The 25439-nt window shown below is 41.1% G+C and overlaps 1 protein-coding gene across 2 annotated transcripts in view; it reads right to left on the bottom strand.

Moving 5' to 3' along the window:
* LOC139389650 (collagen alpha-1(XXVII) chain B-like) overlaps positions 1-1588 on the bottom strand; it is a 100194-nt gene extending 98606 nt beyond the window's left edge. For both annotated transcript variants that reach the window (XM_071136518.1, XM_071136519.1), the window contains exon 1: positions 1052-1588. In XM_071136518.1, the coding sequence (XP_070992619.1) occupies positions 1052-1104 (53 nt within the window). In that variant the 5' untranslated portion in view covers positions 1105-1588. The remainder of the gene's footprint in view (positions 1-1051) is intronic.
* Positions 1589-25439: the final 23851 nt, after the last annotated feature.

Here is a 25439-nt window from a genome sequence, read left to right as displayed (position 1 = left end):
ATCAAAAGAGAGCCTTCCGCTTTGGGAAATGAACAAGCCGACAGTCCATCTTAACTCTTTCTCCACATTTACTGGATGGCCAGCGGAGAAGAGAACCTCCCCCTGTAGCTTTTTTCTCTCTCATCGAGACCAGAAAGATAAACAAGCCACTCAGGTGTTTATTACGTTAGGCTAGTTGAGTTGTGAACTCAACTAGATTGAATGTAATATGATGCAACTTTTTTTAATGAATAGTGTATTCCCCACCCACTTATCGAACTAGCCAATGAGAACTGTGAGATGTAGGAAAGAAGAGGAGTGGAAAAGGAGGGGAGGGAATAATAGGATCCACCCCTCCTCTCTCTAAATCTAACCCCAATCCCAACAATCACTCCCACAGCATTCATCTGGCACTGCAGCAGTGCCCAGCTGCACAAGCAGCAGAGAGTGCAACTTTTACATTCACCAGAGTTTATAAAAGGGAAATGCTTCATTTTTTTAAACTAAATGTTTTTAATTGGAACTTGTATTTTACTAACACATTGCAATGCACTGTCTGAAATCCTAAATGTGTTATTGCTATCATTAATAACTATCTAATAATACCCAAATTATTAATAGTAATTTGTGTATAATTTGGATTCCAGCTCTACTGGAATGCAGCACTTTTCACAGGCTCTTCCAAGTTTCCTCTGACAATGTTTCTGCAAGTCCTCTGCACAGACACACAACTCCCCCAAAATAGGCCAGGTCCTTATTCCCTGGGGATCCTCTCATAGATAAGACTATTATGTCATAGCTGACAAATACAACATGAAAATGGCAAGGCAAAATATTAGTCTACACATTGGGATCACGTAACATGGATAATTAATTCATTGACACCGACATGATTCCCTCTTTGTATCTATTCTTGTGTGCTCTCAAGAAAATAAACATGGGTTTCTTCTGGAATGTATGGAAACGCAATGTCCTACTGGAGATGAACAGATGCTCACAAGTAAGTTAAATCATTATCAGTCTACATAAGAGATGAAAGGGAGAGCTATTTGTTTGGATAACGTGTACTCACCCCCCGACTCCAGCTGTTTTGAGTTTGGAGTACGGGGCATTGTCCGGCTCCATAGCGGTTACTTCATTCTTTCTTGAGACTTTTTACAACGGTCCAGACGTGGCAGGAGACATACGCGAATTATTTCCATTCCAGCTGATCCTTTACAACTTTGACAGGGAACCGAAAATGCACCGGGGATAATAGATCAATAGATGAATATAAAGTGGCTTCCTCCTTTCTAAGAGTCGTTCCGTTATCTTTCTTCAGGAGATCATGACAGAGAACAAACCTCGATCTATCTTGAAAAGCTCCATCGGTGTGTTTTAGCGCGAGGCAAACAACCCACAACCGGTGGATGTCACAATCTGCGGGAGAAGTCCAATCTCTCTCCACACTCATACAAGCACCACGGTGGAATCTATGACGACCGCCTTGTAGCCTACGCCGACGTTTCTAATATGCAAGATATCGTGGACTGAGTGAGTGAATTCTTCGCTCGGGACTCGGAGAAACACACCTCCCTCTGTCGCCCTCAGCTGACATTGAAGGAGGAAACAAATGTAGCACACATGTATGGTGTAAAGAAGCCGTTTCATTGGAAGGTGTGTCTTGCTTGCTTGGAAAGCAAAACCTTCTCAAATTGCAACTTGCATGGTCATAGTAAGTAAGTAATAATAATACAAGGGATTGATGTAGTGGTAGGTGGCAGAAGACCATGCATGCACTTCACTGCATTGTGAAACTCACATGAGATGTATTACTGTATCGTCTAATATAGCCCTAGACCTCTTCAGAGACTGTGATTATGTATGAGTAACCTACAGCAGTGCAATTATTTTCTGGGCCAGGTGACAAGTCTAGACTGTAGACAGATGGGTTGTTTGTTTACCCTGCACACTGACACTCACACACAAAACCCACACACATAGCCTACACTACATAGGCACACACAAACACAACACAAAAACACATACTGACACACACACACGCACACACACACACACACACACACACACACACACACAGCACACTTTCACACTCATCATTTGCTGCTGCTGCTCTCAACTTTATTTTACTCCTATTATTATCTATCCTGATGCCTAGTCACTTTACCCTGCCTTCATGTACATACCTACCTCAAATACCTTATTATTATCTATCCTGATGCCTAGTCACTTTACCCTGCCTTCATGTACATACCTACCTCAAATACCTTATTATTATCTATCCTCATGCCTAGTCACTTTACCCTGCCTTCATGTACATATCTACCTCAAATACCTTATTATTATCTATCCTGATGTCTAGTCACTTTACCCTGCCTTCATGTACATATCTACCTCAAATACATTATTATTATCTATCCTGATGCCTAGTCACTTTACCCTGCCTTCATGTACATATCTACCTCAAATACATTATTATTATCTATCCTGATGCCTAGTACTTTACCCTGCCTTCATGTACATATCTACCTCAAATACATTATTATTATCTATCCTGATGTCTAGTCACTTTACCCTGCCTTCATGTACATATCTACCTCAAATACCTTATTATTATCTATCCTGATGCCTAGTCACTTTACCCTGCCTTCATGTACATATCTACCTCAAATACATTATTATTATCTATCCTGATACCTAGTCACTTTATCCTGCCTTCATGTACATATCTACCTCAAATACCTTATTATTATCTATCCTGATGCCTAGTCACTTCACCATGTCTTCATGTACAGTACCAGTCAAAAGTTTGGACAAACCTACTCATTCAAGGGTTTTTCTTTATTTAGACTATATTCTACATTGTACAATAATAGTGAAGACATAGAAACAATGAAACAACACATATGCTGAGTAAACATTTCACGGTCTGGTCTCCTCCTGTTGTATTCGGCACATGTGACAAATAACATGTGATTTTATATACACTTGTTTTGTCTGGGGCAAGGTGGCACATTGATACTCCACTGCTCTCCAGCGCAGCATACTCAACATACTGTACATGGACATTTATCTGACAAAATGTGAAAGGGACACGGTCACCCGGTACATTTCCCCATAGAGACATTTCCTCTTCTCCTCTTGTTGGCCTCGCAGTAAAGCTGCCATTCTTTATTGTCTTCTGATTTGTTTACTGACGTTTCAGTGTTCCGGGCCACAGCTGCCTATCCTCCCTGCCCACCTCACCTACAGTCAGTACTGTATATCCGCTCATGCCTGTGAGCTGGAGCCAGAGTAGAGCTCTCCGCCTAGCGCTGCTGCTGTTGCAGTCGTGTGCTGTGAAATTCCTATGTCAAAGAAAGTCCTCATTGACCCGCCCTCAACAAACACGCAGTGACAGTGTCCAGCCGAGCCCCAACAGAGCGCCGATTCAGCTCCCTGCAACTGGATCCCCCATCCCTGAGCCCGGGCTCCCGGCACACAGAGCCCCTCACAGTTCTCCCCTAGCAGGCAGGCAGGACTAGGCCTTTGCCCCAAATGGCACGCTATTCCCTATATAGTGCACTACTTTTGACAAGTTTTGGTTGCTATAAAGGGAATAGGGTGCCATTTGGGACGAACCCAGGAAGGGTGCACACCACCTTGAAAGAGCACTTCCCATGTACCTGTCTGAGCGTACATGTCAGATGGTAGATTTTGTTACTTCAAACTTGTATTTCGCAGACAAGGGATGCAATGTCCTAGAAGTGGTAGCAGAGCAGGCACAACAGATTAGACAGGTTTTGAGTATTGAGGGGTTTTGTTTCAGCAACTGTAGGTCTGTGATGAGTGATAACTTACTGTAGGCCTACTGACAGAATCTGTAACAGTGCATAGCCTATCTTTCTGTTTCTCTATCCTGCCTCATTTTGCTAATATTTCATGGAAAACATGAATGAACCCTGGTGGAATGAGTGTACAGCTACAGTAGCACGCAGCTCCAACAAATATGATGATACAGCAAAACCTGACTTTGTAAAAAGACCTAGAGGCTAGTTTATATATTAAGGTTTTATGAGTTGACTTTCCTCCACTCATCACACGACTGCCATGTTGGAACCCTTGTCTTTAACCATTGACAGGTGTGGACGACTCTGCATTTCATTCTTTATTCCAGACTAGAGGCGGATAACGGAAGCCAGCTGTCCCCTTATACTTTGATATTACAATAGATATTAGAAGTTCAGTGTCTGCAGGAAATTGGAGGATTTTCCTGTAGACTGGGAAATGTATACCCTAGCTGTCCATATGCATCACACAACATCCTAGACCAGTCATGTATAGAATTTACAAGCAACATTTTAATGGATATACGATGTACAGTAAGTGATCTGAATAAGAGCAGGATTTATGGGTCATATCTTACTTGATATGGCCCATAACTTAAGTTATTATTCGAACAGTCCTCCGTCGATAAGACAGTGGATGAATCAAATGCATTTTTATTTAAATATTGAGAAAATGTGGGCTACAGAGATAAATAAAATAAAATAGAACCATTAGCAATACGGCATTAAAATATTAGAAGAAATATCCAAAGGATGAGAAAGTATAATTGTTTTAATTATGAGAACAAACAATATGGGTGTGGACATTGTGGGAACATGTAGCTTTGAGCAAGTATGATGTCATTAATGTTTGTTGAACTGTATTACTGAGTTATTGATCTTTATTCATCTTTTTTTCTTCATGTTGGAGGTCAGGCATTAAGTCCCAGACAACGTCATGTCTAGTTTAGTGGATCCATGTCTGTGAAATATGAAGTTGTCTATTGTCTAAAAAAAAAACAGACCTAGCAGTTATTTCATGTCAGGTTAGACAGATGATGATGGAAAGTCTTGTATGATAAACACAGACACTTTTGTTTTTACTCCCTTGTCTTTGGGGAATTAAGCCCAGCTGAAAGCCTCTATCTGGACACAGCTGTATTCATTATGGGATCCCTTGACACTCTGTTTACCTATTCTATACATTCAACCAGGAAATCTGGAGGAAATATCTATTCGTTTGTGGCAAATGACTCCCTTAGATTCGTAGTGATGTATTAGGCCCAGCCTACATTGAGGATATTTATACCTGCACAGCATGTGTTATAGTGAATGGATGACATGCAACAAGTACAATTCAAATGAGATGAGGTTTAATGCCTTGCCATGACTTTTGAAACACGGACTTCCTCAGCTGTCCAAATAGAATTAAGACCATAGAAAAACAAGCGATACAATATTATAGTGTTATATTTAATTTTGTAGTGAAGACTTCCAAATAAGTGACTCGTGATGTCTGCTGGTCTGGAGAGTATCTATACAGTCCCATTTGGGTGGTATGTCAGATGTTGAGGAAGACTGGGTGGTATTTGAATAGATACTTGTGAGTGTGAAAAAGGGAAGGACAGTGTGCAGACCGACACCTGAGTAGGCCGCCAATGTGCGTGGTCATTTATGTGAGGGCTAGGGGCTACATACCAGGAAATGTGTTGAGATTGACAGAAGTAAATATGGCCAGACTTGACTCTAGGTAGTCTGTTTTTAATTGTATTAACAGTGAAAGAGACACCACTGTATTATACACTCAGTGGACAGTTTATTAGGTACACCAACCCGTTCATGAAAATTGTTCGATCATAGAGACAGTGAGCCATGTGGCCGTGGCTTGCTGTATGAAGCAGGCAGACAGGCATCGAGGCATTCAGTTAATGTTCGATTGATAGTTCTAATGGGCAAAACGAGTGACCTAAGCGACTTTGAGCGTGGTATGATCATCGGTTCCAAGTGCGCCAATTCCAGGACCTCTGAAACGGCCTCCTGGGCTTTTCACGCACGACACTGTCTAGGGTTTACTGAGAAAGATGCAACAAATAAAAAACATCCAGTCAGCGGTAGTCCTGTGGGCGACAACAGCTCTTTGATGAGAGAGATCGAAGGAGAATGACAAGAATTGTGCAAGCTAACAGGCAGGTCACAAACAGACAAATAACAGCACAGTACAACAGTGGTATGCAGAACGGCTTCTCGGAAAGCACAACTCGTCGGTCCTTGTCACAAATGGGCTACTCCAGCAGATGACCACACCAGGTTCCACTCCTATCAGCTAAAAACAAGAACAAGCTGCTCCAGTTGGCACGTGATCACGAACACCGGACAATTGAGGAGTGAAAAAACATTGCCTGATCCAAAGAATCATGGTTCAATCACGGATTTGGTGTAAGCAGCATAAGTCCATGGCCCCTCCTGCCTGGTGTCAACGGTACAGGCTGGTGGCAGTGGTATAATGGTGTGGGGAATGTTTTCCTGGCACACGTTAGGTCCATTGATACCAATTGAGCAATATTTGAACGCCACAGCGTATCTGAACATTGTTGCTGACCAGGTGCAGCCATTCATGGCTACAGGGGGGTCCGACCTGGACAGCATTAATCAGATTAATTGGAGGTAATGATAGACTAGCGTCCTATTCAGGGGGTGTACTTGTACATCAAGCTGCCTCACGCTACAGAAACAGGAGATGCTCCTATGAGCTCTTCCAGCTCGCACAAGCCAAGGCTGCTTTACTTTTTTGTTTGTGCTGAAAGGTATGCAAGGCTACTTCTTGTCAGCTGTGTAGAAACAAACCTGCTTCAAATAATGCAGTTGTGTAGTTGATATCATTCCAAAAAGGGTTCTTTGAGAGAAGAGTGCCCACTATGTAAAGCGGTTTGGAGGACGAGGAAGATGAGATCACACCTGAGAGGTTCGGACTGGGAGCTCTGAGGTTTTCCATCCCCCAGTCAGTCAGGTTCAAGGCCAGTCTATCTGTCTCTAAGACAACAGGAACACTGACAACTCACATGGTGTTAATCTGAAGGAGATGGAGGGATGGGTGAGAGTGGTACCACAACCTTATTTAGTCCTAGACATATTTATTTACTTTAAATGAACAAAACTGAACAAAAATGTAAATGCTACATGCAAAAATGTCAATGATTTTACTGAGTTACAGTTCATATAAGCAAATAGGTCCAGCCAATCAGAATTAGTTTTTACCCATAAAAGGGCTTTATTACAGACAGAAATACTTCTGTTTCATCAGCTGTCCAGGTGGCTGGTCTCAGATGATCCCGCAAGCGAAGAAGCCGGATGTGGAGGTCCTTGGCTGGCGTGGTTACACATGGTCTGCGGTTATGAGGCCGGTTGGACGTACTGTCAAATTCTCTAAAACGATGTTGGAGAAAGCTTATGGTAGAGAACATAACATTAAATTATCTGGCAACAACTCTGGTGAACATTCCTGCAGTTAGCATGCCAATTTCACGCTCCATCAAAACTTGAGACATCTGTGGCATTGTGTTGTGTGACAAACTGCTCATTTTAGGGGGGCCTTTTATTGTCCTCAACACAAGGTGCACCTGTGTAATGATCATGCTGTTTAATCAGCTTCTTGATATGCCACATCTGTCAGGTGGATGGATTATATTGTCAAAGGAGAAATTCTCACTAACTAAACTAATTTGTGCTCAACATTTGAGAGAAATAAGCTTTTTCTGTGTTCGGAATATATCTGTTGTCTTTTATTTCAGCTCATGAAACATGGGACCAACACTTCACGTGTTAATTTTTTTGTGTTCATTATAGTTAATCAAGCTAATATGAATCACAGTGAGCTCTCTAACATGATCTACTCTGTTCTATTCTGACAGGTACATTACTGTAATGAATACTCATGGAGAAAAAGGTGTAGATTGATGCGCAGAGCACGGCAGGCGTTTATGTTACTTTCACAGGCAGGCAATGGTCATACACAGGTAGGCAAACATGCAGGTGAATCAAAACTAGGACTGAAGGCTATAACTGGTTCTCACAAACGAGCTAGGAAATGGCTTAGTAGAGTCAAAACGAACAATACCTCACAAAGGCACAAACAGAATAAACTGAACTAAGTAAGGAGCTGATGAGACCATGTGAGTAACTAACACAGGTGAAATTAATGAAGAAAAATTAAAGACAGGGCTACGTTCAAGAACACAAAGAAACAGGGCTACATTCAAGAACACAACAAAACACAACACAAGGTTGACTGAGAAAATAAATACAGAACTCTAGTGTTCTAGTGTTTGGCACAGTTATGCAGTCAGTTAGAGGCTATTTAGAAATGCTTTCTGTCCCAGAACAAACCAACCCAACAGGTCAAATTATAAATGATATATATTTTTAAGGGGGTAGATCAGCTTTATTATTGCAAATAGATTGTAGCTTCCATCAGCGTAATTGTCTGCATTATTTCCAATCCTCCATATATTTTTGGGGTAAATACATATATTTATATATACAGTGCCTTCGAAAAGTTTTCAGTCCCAATGACTTTTTCCACATTTTGTAACAGTCTTATTCTAAAATGGATAAAAAATATAAAAAAATTACTCATCAATCTATACACAATACCCCATAATGACAAAGCTCAAAACAGGCTTTTAGAAATGTTAAAATACAGAAATACCTTATTTACATAAGTATTCAGACCCTTTGGTATGAGATTAGAAATTGAGCTCAGGTGCATCTTGTTTCCATTGATCATCCTTGATGTTTCTACAACTTGGAGTCCACCTGTGGTAAATTCAATTGATTGGGCATGATTTGGAAAAACACACATCTGTCTATATAAGGTCCCACAATTGACAGTGCACGTCAGAGCAAAAACCAAGCCATGAGGTTAAAGGAATTGTCCGTAGAGCTCCGAGACAGGATTGTGTCGAGGCACAGATCTGTGGAAGGGTACAAAGAAATGTCTGCAGTATTGAAGGTCCCCAAGAACACTGTGGCCTAAATCATTCCTAAATGGAAAAAGTTTGGAACTTCCAAGACTCTTCCTAGAGCTGGCCTCCCTGCCAAACTGAGCAATCGGGGTAGAAGGGCCTTGGTCAGGGAGGTGACCAAGATCCTGATGGTCCTTCTGACAGAGCTTGAGAGTTCCTCTGTAGAGATGGGAGAATCTTCCAGAAGTACAACCATCTCTGCAGCACTTCACCAATCAGGCCTTTATGGTAGAGTGGCGAGATTGGAGTTTGCCAAAAGCACCTAAAGACTCTCCTTGAGAAACAAGATTCTCTGGTCTCCATGAAACCAAGATTGAACTCTTTCGCCTGAATGCCAACCATTGCGTCTGGAGGAAACCTGGCACCATCCTTGCGGCACAGTCCAACACTCAGACATATTTTCCAAACGAAGCGTTTGTGTTTAGTGAGTCCACCAGATCAGCGGCAGTAGGGATGACCAGGGATGTTATCTTGATACGTGTGTGAATTGGACCATTTTCCTGTCAACATGTAACGAGTACTTTTGGGTGTCAGGGAAAATGTACAGTGCCTTGTATTCATCCCCTTTGCGTTTTTCCTATTTCGTTGCATTACAACCTGAAATGTAAATGGATTTTTATTTGGACTTCATGTAATGGTCATACACAAAATAGTCAAAATTGCTGAAGTGAAATGAAAAAAATAACTTATTTAAAAAATGTCTAAAAATAAAAAACTGAACGTGGTGCGTCCGTATGTATCCCCTATGAAGCCCCTAAATAAGATCTGGTGCAACCAATTACCTTCAGAAGTCACATAATTAGTTAAATAAAGTCCACCTGTTTGCAATCTAAGTGTCACATGATCTCAGCATATGTACACTTGTTCTGAAAGGCCCCAGAGTCTGCAACACCACTAAGCAAGCGGCACCACCAAGCAAGTGGCACCATGAAGACCAAGGAGCTCTCCAAACAGGTCAGGGACAAGGTTGTGGAGAAGTACAGATCAGGGTTGAGTTAAACATTTTTATCAGAAACTGTGAACATCCCACGGAGCACCATTAAATCCATTATTAAAAAATGGAAAGAATATGGCACCACAACTAACCTGCCAAGAGAGGGCCGCCCACTTCTTCAAGTTCGGTTTCGGTTGCCATGATAGCTAGCTAGTGATATATTGCCCCATGTAGCTTTTGGAGAGACAAAGGAAATATGGAACTGCCAAGTCATAGAGGCATTGCTGTGGGCACATTTTATTTGCAGATCAAACACTGATGAATATACCATATTGAAATCATGCACTTTTTGGACAGATGTCAAACAGCAGCATGAGCCATTGTTCATGGAATTTGCCGGTGCCTAGACATATTCCAGTCAGATTACCAGGGGACTGGTGAATAGAAAATCAATGGCACTGGCATACAAACTTCCAATAACCCATATCCGGGAGAGGGACATGCCTCATTTGCAGTAATAAAATAAAATAATTCCATTGCGGGATTCTCTCGATATGATGCCAAAATCTCAGAATGTCTTGGTTTTGCTCTAACTGACCATTGAATTTCAAACCTGAAGCCAAGCAGAGAATGGCTCATTTGTCATAATGTGTAATAGATTTTCTATATTTGTTGGTTTTACAGCAGCCCAACATGCGTCATCATGTGGCTTCTCTACACAGAGCATGAGCCTTTCTATAAATCTCTCCAAGATTCCTTCATCCTGCCCCAACCAGAGCTGTTGTCCCTCCCCAGCCTGGAGCCTTGGTGGTGGGCCGCCCAGCAGACCGACAGCCCTGCCGACAGGGCCTTAGAGAAGTCTCACTGTAATGCTACATCTCACAGATATATAGCTAGCTCCCTTTTTGTAATCCCTAGCCAAGACTTAGCTTGTCCACAGCCATCCTCTAGCTATTCTATGCTGACAGACAGTTATGGGACAACTTTAGCGCAGCTGCTCTCTCTCCATTACTGTACATCTCACATTCTGGAGATAGATCATCCTCCTTGGGGTGGTGAGGAGGATGATGATCATGATGAATAGAGAAGGTCATTACTTGTTTGGGAGGTGGAATTGTGCGTTCAAGTCAACTGGGAACTCGGGGAAAAAAAACGAGTTCAAATTGGGAAAAAATGTGATGTCAGAGATGTTGAATTCGGAGAAGTCGGAGCTCTAGAATGAGACCCGAGTTTCCAACTTGAAATTACAAGTTGGATGACCATTCAAACCAGTTTGTCCCAGTCGGAGTGTCACGTTCTGACCATAGTTCTGTTATTTTATTCTTTGTTTTAGTATGGTCAGGGCGTGAGTTGGGGTGGGCAGTCTATGTTTGTTTTTCTATGTTGTGTTGTGTTCGGCCTAGTATGGTTCTCAATCAGAGGCAGGTGTCGTTAGTGGTCTCTGATTGAGAATCATACTTAGGTAGCCTGGGTTTCACTTTTGAGTTGTGGGTGTTTGTTTCCGTGTGAGTTTTTGGGCCACACGGTACTGTTTCAGTTTTGTAAATTCACGTCATCGTTTATTGTTTTGATTCAGTGTTCAGTGCTTTCTTTAATTAAAATCATCATGAACATTTACCACGCTGCGCTTTGGTCCGATCCTTACTCCTCCTCAGACGAAGAGGAGGAAAGCCGTTACACGGAGCTTGTTTATTTCCAAGTTCCCAGTTGTCTTTAACGCACTGGAGTCAGAGGTCGGAGATTTCTTAGTTCTCCATTCCGAGTTGTCTTGAACGCACCGGAAGAGTTCTGTCATATCATCATAAACTACAGTCCCTGGTTCAAATACAGGCTGTATCACATCCGGCCATGATTGGGAGTCCCATAGGGTGGCGCACAATTGGCCCAGCGTCGTCCAAGTTTGGCCGGGGTAGGCCTTCATTGTAAATAAGAATTTGTTCTTAACTGACTTGCCTGGTTAAATAAAGGTTAAATTAAATAAAGAATTAAATACAAAAATAAGGGCCAAGCTGCCGTTAGCACTGGCTCTGCTGGCTCCTCACGACACTTGTTAAACAAATATTTAAAGTTGAAAATAAATAACCTGCATTCGTCAAGCAATGCCAGTAAGTAACATCTGGCTCAGACCAGAAAAAACTAATTAGGTTGGTGTACGTGTAGAGCCGGGACGGCATGAACCCAAACGGACCTGACAGAGGCTCTGCTGTTCGGCCACAGATACTGGTCTATACACCACCCCAGCCCTCTGTACACACAAACACACTGACTGGGTCTTTAAATGGAGGGAGAGAGACCATGTCTACAGTACACACACACACACACACACACACACACACACACACACACACACACACACACACACACACACACACACACACACACACACACACACACACACACACACACACACACACACACACACACACACACACACACACACACACACAGACAGACACAGAGCCCTCATGGTTCAGAGGGAGGGCTGACCCTCAGTAGCCACACTTGGCACAGGTCGTCCTACCATTTGGTTTTGGTGCTGATGTGAATGGGATGGTTGTCTGAAGAAATTGGTAGATTCTATTAACCGCACTGTGAAATAGCCCACAGTAGGCCACTGGACAGTCCCATTATTATGTCTGTCTTTAATTGAGTGTTTGATAGCACGATAGCATCTCAGTTTACAGTTCACAGGTTAAAGAGATTGAACAGCACTTACAAATTCATAACACGTTGAACAAAGTGCAGGACATATATCATTTTTTTGCAAGATGCCATATACAGTATCAAATCAAATCAAACTTAGTTTGTCACATGCGCTGATACAACAGGTGTAGGTAGACCTTACCATGAAATGCTTACTTACAAGCCCTTAACCAACAATAATACAGTTAATGAAAGAGTTAAGAAAATATTTATCAAATAAATTAAAGTAAAAAATAATAAAAAGCAATGCATTAAAACAACTATATACATGGGGTACAGGTTAGTCAAGGTAATTTGTGCATGTAGGTAAGGAAAAGTGACTATGCATAGAGCGAGTAGCAGCAGTGTAAAAACAAATGGAGGGGGGGGGGGGGGGGGGGGGCTCCGGTACCGCTTGCCGTGTGGTAGCGGAGAGAACAGTCTTTGACTTGGGTGACTGGAGTCTTTGACAGTTTTTTGCGCTTTCCTTGATGCCACGAATTGGCTACCAAGAGCGTTATCACACAGTCGTCCGGAACAGCTGATGCTCTCATGCATGCTTCAGCATTGCTTGCCTCGGAGTGAGCATAAAAGGCATTTAGCTCATCTGGTAGGCTCGCGTCACTGGGCAGCTTGTGGCTGGGTTTCCATTTGTAGTCCGTAATAGTTTTCAAGCCCTGCCACATCTGACGAGCGTCAGAGCCGGTGTAGTAGGATTCAATCTTAATCCTGTATTGACTCTTTGCATGTTTGATTATTCATCTGAGGGCATAGCAGGATTTCTTATAAGCATCCGTAGTGTCCCGTTCCTAGTGTCCCACTCCTTGAAAACAGCAGCTCTAGCCTTTAGCTCGATGCAGATTTTGCCTGTAATCCATGGCTCCTGTTAGGGATATGTACGTACGGTCACTGTTGGGACGACATCGTTGATGCACTTATTGATGAAGCCGATGACTGAGGTGGTATACTCCTCAATGCCATTGGATGAATCCCGGAACATATTCCAGTCTGTGATTGCAAAACAGTCCTGTAGCATAGCATCCGTTTCAGCTGAGCACTGGTATTTCCTGGTTTAGTTTTAGCTTGTAAGCAGGAATCAGGATGATAGAATTATGGTCAGATTTGCCAAATGGAGGGCGAGGGAGAGCTTTGTATGTGTCTCTGTGTGTGGAGTAAAGGAGGTCATTTGGCATGCTTTTTTTTCTCCATGCCATGATGGGGATTTGGGCCCGTTCCCTAGAAAGTAGTATATGATTCGCATCAGACTCGTTAAAGAAAAAATCTTTGTCCAGTTCGAGGTGAGTAGTCACTGTTCTGATGTCCAGAAGTTCGGTCAAAAGAGATGGTAGCAGCAACATTAAGTACAAAATAAGTTACAAACAACGCAAAAAAAAATGAACAACATAGCACAGTTGATTAGGAGGCCATAAAACGGCAGCCATCCCCTCCTGCGCCACTATAATACTTTATGGATGACGTTGTACAACATTTTTCACGTTTTGGCTCGTGATTTCTGCTTTCAAAACTACTGGCTGAAATTATACAAAACCTCAGTAGCATTACTTTAAGAGAATATTATAATGACTGGAATAAACCATTCTGAAACCGGTCTCAATTAGTTTGCTGACATGTCTGTGTTTCACTACTGATAGCCTACTGTACAGTAATGTGTATTTCACTATGGGCAGAAACTCTCACCTGCTGCCCAGACAGACATCCACACATTGACAAAAGAGGTGTGACTAGGGAGTTTTCACGTGGCAGCTCAGATGTAAGCATGGTCAGGTCAGGAGGATCCACAGACAAAGAGGTACAGAGAAAGAGACCAGAGTGTGTGAGTGAGACTGACTGACTGGGACGTCAGTGTTTTAGTCAGAGCACAGACAACCTTTATGTGTCCGAAAACTGAAGCTAAATATTGAGTCAGTGACTCACTCAACCTGCCATTTCAAACTAAAACAAATGGTGAATCACTTGATGGTACCCTATGTTGAGAGTGACCCGTCACTGTTTATAAAAAGGAATGTTTTGCTTGTGCCAGAAAGATACCTACACAGATGAAAAATGTGTATGTTCTTTCTGTTTTACTTCACGTGTATATGAAAGTCCAAATTCTGTATCACATACCTTTAATTAAGTCCAAATATGGTATTTCCTATACAGTACCTTCATATACAGTATAGTCATTGTACAGTAACAAGCAATGAAAAATAAAACTTTACTTCCCACCCTTAAAAAAATACACGTTGAGCTTAAATTTTTATGTGTGAAGCCACATTTTCACATGTATTAAGGTGGTGTTATCATGTTAACTCAACATTTAATACATGTGAAAATATGGTTTGACATGTATTAAAAGTTGTCACGACTTCCGTCGAAGTCGGTCCCTCTCCTTGTTCGGGCGGCGGTCGACTAGCCGTCTAGCCACCGCTGATCCACTTTTCATTTTCCATTTGTTTTGTCTTTGTTTTACACGCCTGATTTCAATCCCACAATTACTTGTTCATTATTTAACCCTCTGTTCCCCCATGTTTTTTTTGTGAGTGATTGTTTATTGTATTTTCGGTCTGTCATGGTGTGCCTGTATTTGTTACTTTGTATATTTGACATTTGGAGTAAAAGTATCTGCTGTCCTGCGCCTGACTCTCTACTCCAGCTACACATAGGACCCGTTACAAATGTTGAGTTCAAATGATAACACCACCTTTTCACATGTGGAAAGAAATGCGTGTTTTCATCTCACGTGAATTGCATTTGCACATGTCAAAATTTGCGGTTTACAGCACGTGTGAAAATCTAATTTGCAATTTCACATGTAAGAAAACTCCATGTGAAAATCTCACTGTCACATGTGGAATTTGCAAGTTTCCATGTGAAAAACAGTCCCATGTGAAAATCAACTTTGCAGTTTCACATGTAAGAATCCTCCACATGTCATGTCTGTTTTTCCGACGTGACATTTTTTGTCACTTGTCTGAAAACCATGTGTCTGACTCGTGAAAATTAAATATATGTTTTCTTTTAAACATATGATTTGTTCACACGTGTCTGAAAACCACATGTTTGGGGGGTAGCATATGTGTTGTAAATGGTTTGAAGATGGAAGTTCTATTGTCGGACCCTGAGAACCTTGTAACATTACAGTTTTCAGCAGGAAGAGAGAGAGAGCAGTTGAAAGAACCTTGTAACACTACAGTATTCGTTTCAGGGCTGATTTAGATAACATTGGCGTAGAGACAATGGGGGTCACTGATCTGGGTCCAGCTGTAACAGAGAAGTCTGATGTTCTTATCTTTAAATCAGTGGATTATAGTCCTGCTCCTTGTTGGCCAGGCTGATTTAACAATAACAAAACCATGTTAATGCATTGGAGCGAGACAGTCATTTTATTCAGTCGTAATAGGGCACCACTTTCTCTTAACCATTATTCAATCAACTCTACCTGGAGTTTGGAAGGAATTTGACGATTAAGGTAAAAACAGTAAGCTTTGCAGGTTAGAGCACAAATGTATTTTACTAGGCCCCTGAAATGCCATTATTGAAATGGTTCAGGAATTAACAAGAGACTGATCTTTTTGTTTTTCAATCAAAGAGACCCAATATATGAAGAGTTCTACATAACTGAAATTAAATATCCCAATGAAGATACAAGATGTACAGTGTGTCACGACTGAAAGAGTATGACGTGACAACATAACCAAGACAACACACAATCGAAAATGATTTACACCTAACTGTCTCATATGGCTGAAATTCTCAGCTAGGCTCTTTAATCTTCAGGTGCACCAGTCAGTCAGTCTCATCCATCCGTCTGTCAGCCCACAGAGAGGCTCAGAGAGGAAGGATGTCGAAATTGGTTTCAGGAGCTTGGAGGAATGGAGGGATTGGTGTCAGCACAGCAACTATTGGCAGCAGTCCTGACCCTGGAGGTAATCACCACGACGACAAGCTTTCATCAGAAGAATACAGTTAATTTACAGTGATTCTCAGAATGTCAGTTGGTCCAAAGAAACAATGCCATGCTCAATACCTGTGCCAAAACGCTATCTCGTTCTCACTTTCTCTCTCTCTCTCTCATACGTTGTTTTCGTATGTTTCTGAATGGAAGTATTGTATAAGTTATGACATTGTTTGGTTTAGTTGTTAGTAATCCTTTTTGATTTGAAAAAGGCTTGTTTTCTTGTACATTTCAGATAAAACTGAGGATAGAAGGTAAAGTATTACAAAAGACAGTAAACGGTTCAAAGTAGACATTAAACAGCAAACAGTTTGTGCCCTGCGAAGAAAGTTTAGTAAGTTTATATTTACCTTGTGTCAATTACTCTCAAAGATCCCCTAAAAGTAGTAGTTATTTGGTCATTATTTAGTAATGACCATTTTAAAGTGTAATTTTGAGGTAAATACCATGTAAATATAAGTCTATAAAATAAATCATTTTCTTCATAAGTTTTTTCAAAAAATGTGCCCCTCCCACACATAAGTGAGTTTTTCCCTTTAAGGCTTGAGTCACATAGAATGAAAGCATTGTGCATTTTTTCAGTAAAGAAAAGGTATCTGCGCCAGCAGCTTATTTTGGGGCTAAATCTCAGCATTACAGTGCCTTTATGTTCCCAGTATCCACCCTTTCATTTGACTCTGACAGAATGGTGACTTTGTATGTTTTAAATGAGCCCACCTTCAGTCCACCTGTGCATTTCCTATTGAAGCCAAACATTCTGCATCTTGGAAGATCTCCCTGCCCTCCTCTCTCTCTCTCTCTCTCTCTCTCCCCATCCTTCTCTCTCTCTCCTACTCTCTCTCTCTCTCCTCTCTCTCTCTCTCTCTCTCTCTCTCTCTCTCTCTCTCTCTCTCTCTCTCTCTCTCTCCTAATCTCTCTCTCTCTCTCTCTCTCCTCTCTCTCTCTCTCTCTCTCTCTCTCTCTCTCTCTCTCTCTCTCTCTCTCTCTCTCTCTCTCTCTCTCTCCTAATCTCTCTCTCTCTCTCTCTCTCTCTCTCTCTCTCTCTCTCTCTCTCTCTCTTCTCTCTCTCTCTCTCTCTCTCTCTCTCTCTCTCTCTCTCTCTCTCTCTCTCTCTCTCCTCTCCTCTCTCTCTCTCTCTCTCTCTCTCTCTCTCTCTCCCTCTCTCTCTCTCTCTCTCTCTAATCAGTGTAGATGAAGGAGAGGATATGAATTGTTAAGCATTGAGACAATTGAGACATGGATTGTGTATGTGTGCCATTCAGAGGTTGAATAGGCATGACAAAAGATGTAAGTGCAGGGCTGCCAACTTTTGAAGAAAGTTTGGAGTGAGATTTGCTATGTGAATTTCATTGCCCCCTGGAACAACCCCTAAATGGGAAAACCACAGGTCAGGTGTATTTAAAATGCTTTGAATATTAAATAAACACTGAAAATTTGAGACTTTGTTGCTTTGAGATTTTTGGGGTATTAAATGTAAAGTATGCAAATATTTTTTGGAACATATTTTTTGGGGGTGGTTTGACACTTTATTCAGACAATAATTAAAATAGATAGGGATACAGACAAATGCTAGAAACAGTGGGAAGGTTGGAAGCAGTGATCGATCAAGGCTCTCAGGTGGAAAGTTGTATGCAACATGTGCTGCAATTGTTACCACTACAACAAGTCTCTGTACAGGACATTTTAATATTAATGGTTGATGGCAATGGTTTGCAGATTGCAGTCTCCTTGTCCATAGACTACTTTCAAGGTAAGGACACAAACATTTTGTATTTTGTAATTTGGGGGTGAACTATCTCTTTAAAATAGGGCTGGAAGAAAATCCTGCTAGCTCTCCATGAGTGTTGGCCACCCCTAAGTTATGTTTCCCAAGTGCTGGGTGTTTGAAAATGTTTTTGTTATAACTATTAATTACTAAAAATCTCCCAACCTTCAAGAAAAAATCTAATGAATATCAATATTCAGGTGGTTTATAGCTACTAGTTGAAGATCCTTGACATTGTCTTACTCTACATAGACAAAATATGATGCCTTTATGAGGTGAGTCCCCCTACCATCTCTGCCTGCAATGAGCACAACACTCAAATGTCAAAAGTTATATGCTATAAGTTGTATGACTTTTTAAAAAATGTCCACGAATGGCTGCAAAAATACATACAGTATAATTAATTTTCATAGACACAAGTAGGCATATCAGATTTAAAATATGTGATAACTGGCAACATTGGGAAGAAGTGGAATAATACAATAATTGTGGGGAAAAACAGTACAGTTCTTGCTAACAAGCACAGGAATTACCCTCTATTGTAGCCCATTGTTAAGAATGAGAATTCTCCTGAAGACAAGATACACGCCCAATGTAATTTTTTATAATTTTGCACGCCCAATTTTTCAGTTTTTGATTTGTTAAAAAAGTTTGAAATATCCAATAAATGTCGTTCCACTTCATGACTTCATGACTTCTTCACAAAAAAATACAGTTTTATATCTTTATGTTTGAAGCCTGAAATGTGGCAAAAGGTCGCAAAGTTCAAGGGGGCCGAATACTTTCGCAAGGCACTGTAACATAAATCTCCCCCTACACCTGAACCAAATCATTGTCCCCCCCCCCTCTAGAATCAAAATTACACTTTTGGATTCACATTCATTCGACAAAATGATTTTCATAGTTACAAATCAGATCACCCTACCAACCTTCCCTGCTAAAATATAATGTAGGTCTGCCTGCTTCCCTTTCTTTGTCACTGGCGGAGGGGGTGCAACTCAATATTAGGAAGGTTTACTAATGTTTGGTATACAACACGTCTATTTTCTTTATTATAAGCTTTTCTTTACTTCTGTATTTTTTAAAATCAAATATATAATACTGTTTAAACGTTCGATTTTAATAGGAAGCACTGTTTAATAGTATAGTAGTAGTTATTACTACCACTTGTTAATGTTTGCATCACTATGGTTACCAAGAGATGGAAATTCCTGCCACCAAAATATTCCAGGGGAATACTAAACTCAACAAGGAGGGATAAGTGTGTTCCTGAGGGCAGCGTTTGTGCGTAAGTCAGGGTGGGGAGAAAATAACACAAGGTAAACGTCCTGGCCTCACCGCAGGTGGAGGGAAGAAAGACTTACTTTATGGGGCTTTTTCTCTGAAGACTCATCCAGACCATAAAGTAGCCTAGCAAAATCAAAACACCCCTCCTGCCTGCTGGGCTGAACGGCCATGTCCCTGAGCTCTACAAAGATATTTAAATCAGGGGAAGGACCTCCGTGTGTGTTGGCCAAGAGCCTTTTTTTCTTCAGTTTTCTTCCACTGACCTCCAAATTACACTGAACTCACAACGAGATGATTTGACAGAGCTGTGAGAATTAATTTATTAACAGTGAAGAGTAGTCGAGTCTCGTGTAGCTAGACACGTGATCTTGTGTAGGAATAATCAGACAAATCCATATTATTTTGTCCTTTACGTAACATATCTTGTGCGTTATGGAGTCTACCCTTTCCTTGTTCATGATTTCAGAAGTTACATTTCCGTAATATGTTAAAAAATATGGGGTCAGATGTCTCAGTGGAACGGTGTCCTACAGAGCAGTGCCTCTATGATGTAATTTATAGCTAAAATAGCATCCCTCTCTGTTTGAGCCGGGTGTTTGAGAAGGCTAAACTAGCTAGATGCATAAGCAGTTTAGCAGTTACACCGGTGGGCAAAGGTTACTGATTAATTAGGAACTCCCCTCACATGGTTGACTAGGTCTTAATTGAACATGAATTGAAAGGAAATAATAATAAAAAACAATCTGACACATGGCCTTTGAGTTTTATACCCCTGATTGATTTAGACAAATGTTTCAGGTTGTTTTTTATGAGAGAATAAGCAGGCTGTCATGGTGTCCAGCTAGAAACAGACAATGGAAGAAGAGAGATTGAGAGATAACTATTTTGTTTAGATTAAAGTTGTCTAAGCTGTTTGACTTGTCAGAAATATTGCAGTGTGATCAGTCAGAGGTTTCTTTTTTACAGGGGTGGAAAAAGTACCCAATTATCATACTTGTAAATGTAAAGATACCTTAATAGAAAATGACTCAAGTAAAAGTGAAAGTCACCCAGTATAATACTACTTGAGTTAAAGTCTAAAGGTATTTGGTTTTAAATATACTTAAGTATCAAAATGAAAAGTAAAAATAATTTCGAAGTCCTTATATTAAGCAAACCAGACGGCACCATTTTCATGTTTGTTTTATTTTACAGACAGCCAGGAGCACACTCCAACACTCAGACATAATTTACAAATGAAGCATTTGTAAAGATCAGAGGCAGTAGGGATGTCCAAATGTTCTCTTGATAAGTGGGTGAATTGGACCATTTTCCTGTCTTGCTCAGCATTCAAAATGTAACGAGTACTTTTGGTGTCAGGGAAAATATATGGAGAAAAAAGTACATTATTTTCTTTAGAAATGTAGTGTAGTAAAAGTAAAAGTTGTCAAAAATATAAATAGTGAAGTCAAGTACAGATACCCCAAAAAACTACTTAAGTAAATATACTTTAAAGTACTACTAAAGTACTTTACACCACAGATTTTTTTATGACTGAGAGAATGTCATCAATAATTTTTTTAGTTTTTACATTTTTTATAGTGTAAATATTCTGAAATAGCTCTCTTCCTACTGAGAAATTACAATCTATATGAATTGGCTAAGATTATGTAAAACTGATGGAAACGTTGCATTTTTCATAGTGACTTTTCAGAATCAAGACAGGAGTCACTTCCTCATCTTGACACAGACTAGAGTAAATCTAGAGATTCATGTTGGCACGTCAGTCACATTTGATCAATATTAAACAGATTTTGGAAGTACATCGAGGTATTTTCTGTTTGTCTGTGGGGATAAGTGAGGTATGTCTTGGACAGGGTTGGGGCTGCGATGGTATGTCTTGGGCAGGGCTCGGACTGGGACTGTGGCAGTGCTAGATGAGCGGGGTATGAAGTTTTGCGACTATTCTATTGGTTCAGTCAAACCCAAGTAAAGTAAAGATTTCATATAGTGTTTGAAACTAGGTCTGGTCAGAGGGACACAGTAATGCTATGGTCTGGCAATGGTCCATACTCCACATCCAGCAGGTCATATTGCTAGACAGTGTGGAATTTTTCAACTGGTTATATCAGGTAAACATATGATGGACGCCGCTGAACCAAACACTCCTTTATCATCTGAGGGTGATGATGAGCTATGCGTCTGTCGACACCACAGTAACAGTCCCAGAATGCCCTCTGACACACTGTACTGTATTCAGCTTCATGTCATTATGGGGTGTTGTGCAATCAGTGAGTTCCTTCCAAAGGGCAGCTTCTAATTACACAATAAGGCCTGAGGGGCTGCGGTATATTTAGCATCAGGGGCCCAAACTACCTAGTTTATAATAGTTTTTTTATACCTCTTCCGAACCAATCAGCAACAATTTTATTTAAGTTGCTTTTTCGGGATCACACAAAAGCACAATCATCTATTCACTGGTTAGTTGGATGGAAGGGAAAAGTGGTTGAATATTTAAATCCTGTTGTAAAACACACTTGAAATCAATCTTAATTCAGAAAGCCATTGATATAAGATATATATTCTGGCATTAATATGTGTATTATGTAAATCAGTTATAGTTTTCTGGGGGTATCCCGGCCCGTACTGAGCCATGGTTTCTTCACTCACTGTTGAACCAGTTCTGTTTGTTTGGGCTCAGGTCCAACCCAGTGCTCATTTCCACACATTCTTAATAGAAGTCCTTCAGTCTTTCCCCATATCTGCTTTCCCCATTTGAACCCAGATCCGTTTTCTTTTTCTGCTTACTCAGAGCTTCCTCATCCTGCAAATAATCTTTAGAAAGCAAAACTCGTTCCAACTCTTTTTCAATCTCACAAAGTACATATAAATGAAAATAGCTCCTTTAAAGATTAACGACAGGTCATCTGCAATATTAACTTCATAGTAGAGTAGCATGATGCCAGACTCTTCTGCCTAACTGGAACCACACACACACGCACGCACGCACGCACGCACACACACACACACACACACACACACACACACACACACACACACACACACACACACACACACACACACACACACACACACACACACACACACACACACACAACAGTAAAATTATACTTAACAGGGACTTTGGCTCTGTTATTGGACTCCTGATGGTTGTTCTGTGGGGTCTCCTGAAAATTTCTGGTCTTTTTCTGGTGCATTTTGTGCTGAGGGGCAGACGAGGGCAGGTCTGTGACCCCTGACTTCTGTGACCCCACTGACCCCTTGCTTTTTTCTCTCTTATTGGCCAGGGCCTTTACTGTCCTCTCTCTTATTGGCCAGGCCAGGGCCCTGCTTTCTTCTCTCTTACTGGCTGGGGCCTTGCTGTCCTCAATCTGACTTGAATGGCTCTTGTTTCATTTGAGCTTCCCTAGCTTCCCGTTCTCTTTCACAGTGCGGTCTTCGCTGTCTGTGGACCGGCTGCCGTTGCGCCCAATCTTCAGGTGTTCCCTGGTCCTCCTCCTCACAATCTTCTCTTGGCTTCTGGTTTTGCTTGGAGGAACAAATGAGAGGATGGACACGATTACACCATGGTGCCTGCACAGAAGACAATTAACTTAAATGGCAAGATATCCAATCCATTCATACCCATAACAGGCTACTAAACCAATAAAATACATCAATTTCGACAAGCATTGTTTCTGAAATAACCTACTGTATGCTAAAACAGAGACTCCTGAGAGGCAGAGTTTTATGTGTCCTGTGTTTTGTTTCTGAAAGCATGACTATGCAGAACATTAAAAACAGGAATTGGAACATTTCCCCCCAAAATGTTTGATGAATGAGTTTAGGAAAGTTGTTGCCTTGTAGACAGTCCTTTATTTCCTTGCTTTATACCATTGCCAGGGTTCTGGTCTGGATGCAGACTGAGGTTCTCTTGTGTGCCATTGTTCAGCGGTTGCCAGGAGCTGTATGGGTTTTGGAGACTTTTACATCTGAAAAGGATGAAAAATACACTTTGATCATGACTTTCCACAGTAGGTCAGTCAATGGGAACATAGTGGGTGAAGTCATTGCTCAATGTCATGAGACATTAACATGGATTCAGTTTTCTGTCAGTCGGTATTCAGGTTTTTATAGTAAACATAAAACATTGTTATAGCCATGTTTTTTTTAGACTAGAGGTTATTAAGCTGATATTTATTTTTCAGATAATAGGCTGTAAAGTCCCTAAAAAATACATTTCAGCTATTTTTTGTAATAATTGATTGATTGGCTGGTGAATGTTTTTATTGTTTGAGAACTCTAACCAAAAATTCCTATAAATGGCAATAAATAAACTTGCTGACCATAATGTGTAGTCTTAGAGGTCGAGCTGACATTGCATTTGTAGTCTTACTCCACCATCTGACAGAGGTTGAAAACTCACTTATAGCAGGGCACCCTCCCCAGTCAACCAGGTGAGGCTGAAGCAGCTCTTCTTGCCCTGCTGGAATCCAGAGGTGTATTGGTACTCACAGCAGCAGCTAATCTATGAGATTCTCTGGTCTGATGAAACCAAGATTGAACTATTTGGCCTGAATGCCAAGCATCACCTCTGGAGGAAACCTGGCTCCATCCCTATGGTGAAGCATGGTGGATGCAGCATCATGCTGTGGGGATGTTTTTCAGGAGCAGGGACTGGGAGACTAGTCAGGATCGAGGAAAAGATTAACAGAGCAAAAGTACAGAGAGATCCTGAGGAAAACCTGCTCAAGAGCGCTCAGGACCTCAGACTGGGGCAAAGGTTCACCTTCCAATAGGACAATGACTCTAAGCACATAGCCAAGACAATGCAGGGTTGGCTTCGGCACAACTCTCTGAATGTCCTTGAGCGTCACAGCCAGAACCCGGACTTGTACCCGATCAGGTCTCTCCAGAGATGTTCGAAAATAGCTGTGCAGCTATGCTCCCCATCCAACCTGAAGGAGCTTGAGAGGATCTGCAGAGAAGAATGGGAGTAACTCCCCAAATACAGGTGTGCCAAGCTTGTAGCATCATACCCAAGTCAGTAATCGCTGCCAAAGGTGCTTCAACTAAGTATTGAGTCAAGGGTCTGAATACCTATGTACGTAAATGTAATATTTCCATTTTTAATTAGTAATATATTGATAACATTTCTAAAAACCTGTTTTTGCTCTGTCATTATGGACTATTATGTGTAGATTTATGAGGGAAAAAAACAATTGAATACATTTTAGAATAAGGCTGTAACGTAACAGAATGTGGAAAGGCACTGTGCAAGGCATGGACCCACTGGAACTGTTCTGGAGGGGGTGACAGGAGACCGGACAGGGGGTTAATGGTGAGGATATAAAGGGATATAAGGGGATTCGTTTTATACCCCCCCCCCCCATTATCTCAACCCCCCTGAGACATAATAGCTCACAGACGTTGGATAGTTGCAATAGGGTAAGCCACAGTGCACCTGGCTGTCCACAGAGGGGCGCTTTTTCAAAAAAATAAATGAGATGCAGGGGTAGGCAGAATTCCACAGAAGCAGAGTGGTAAAGGCAGAGACGTATATATCACTGGGTAAAGGCAGTGATGTATATATCATTGGGTAAAGGCAGTGATGTATATATCATTAGGTAAAGGCAGTGATGCATATATCACTGGGTAAAGGCAGTGATGTATATATCATTGGGTAAAGGCAGTGATGTATATATCATTGGGTAAAGGCAGTGATGTATATATCATTGGGTAAAGGCAGTGATGTATATATCATTGGGTAAAGGCAGTGATGTATATATCACTGGGTAAAGGCAGTGATGTATATATCATTGGGTAAAGGCAGTGATGTATATATCATTGGGTAAAGGCAGTGATGTATATATTATTGGGTAAAGGCAGTGATGTATATATCATTGGGTAAAGGCAGTGATGTATATATCATTGTGTAAAGGCAGTGATGTATATATCATTGGGTAAAGGCAGTGATGTATATATCATTGGGTAAAGGCAGTGATGTATATATCATTGGGTAAAGGCA

This window comes from Oncorhynchus clarkii, chromosome 30 (genome assembly GCF_045791955.1).
Source record: "Oncorhynchus clarkii lewisi isolate Uvic-CL-2024 chromosome 30, UVic_Ocla_1.0, whole genome shotgun sequence".
Lineage (NCBI taxonomy): Eukaryota > Metazoa > Chordata > Actinopteri > Salmoniformes > Salmonidae > Oncorhynchus > Oncorhynchus clarkii.
The sequence above is the reverse complement of the archived record's forward strand: the minus strand, read 5'-3'. Positions and strand labels throughout refer to the sequence as shown.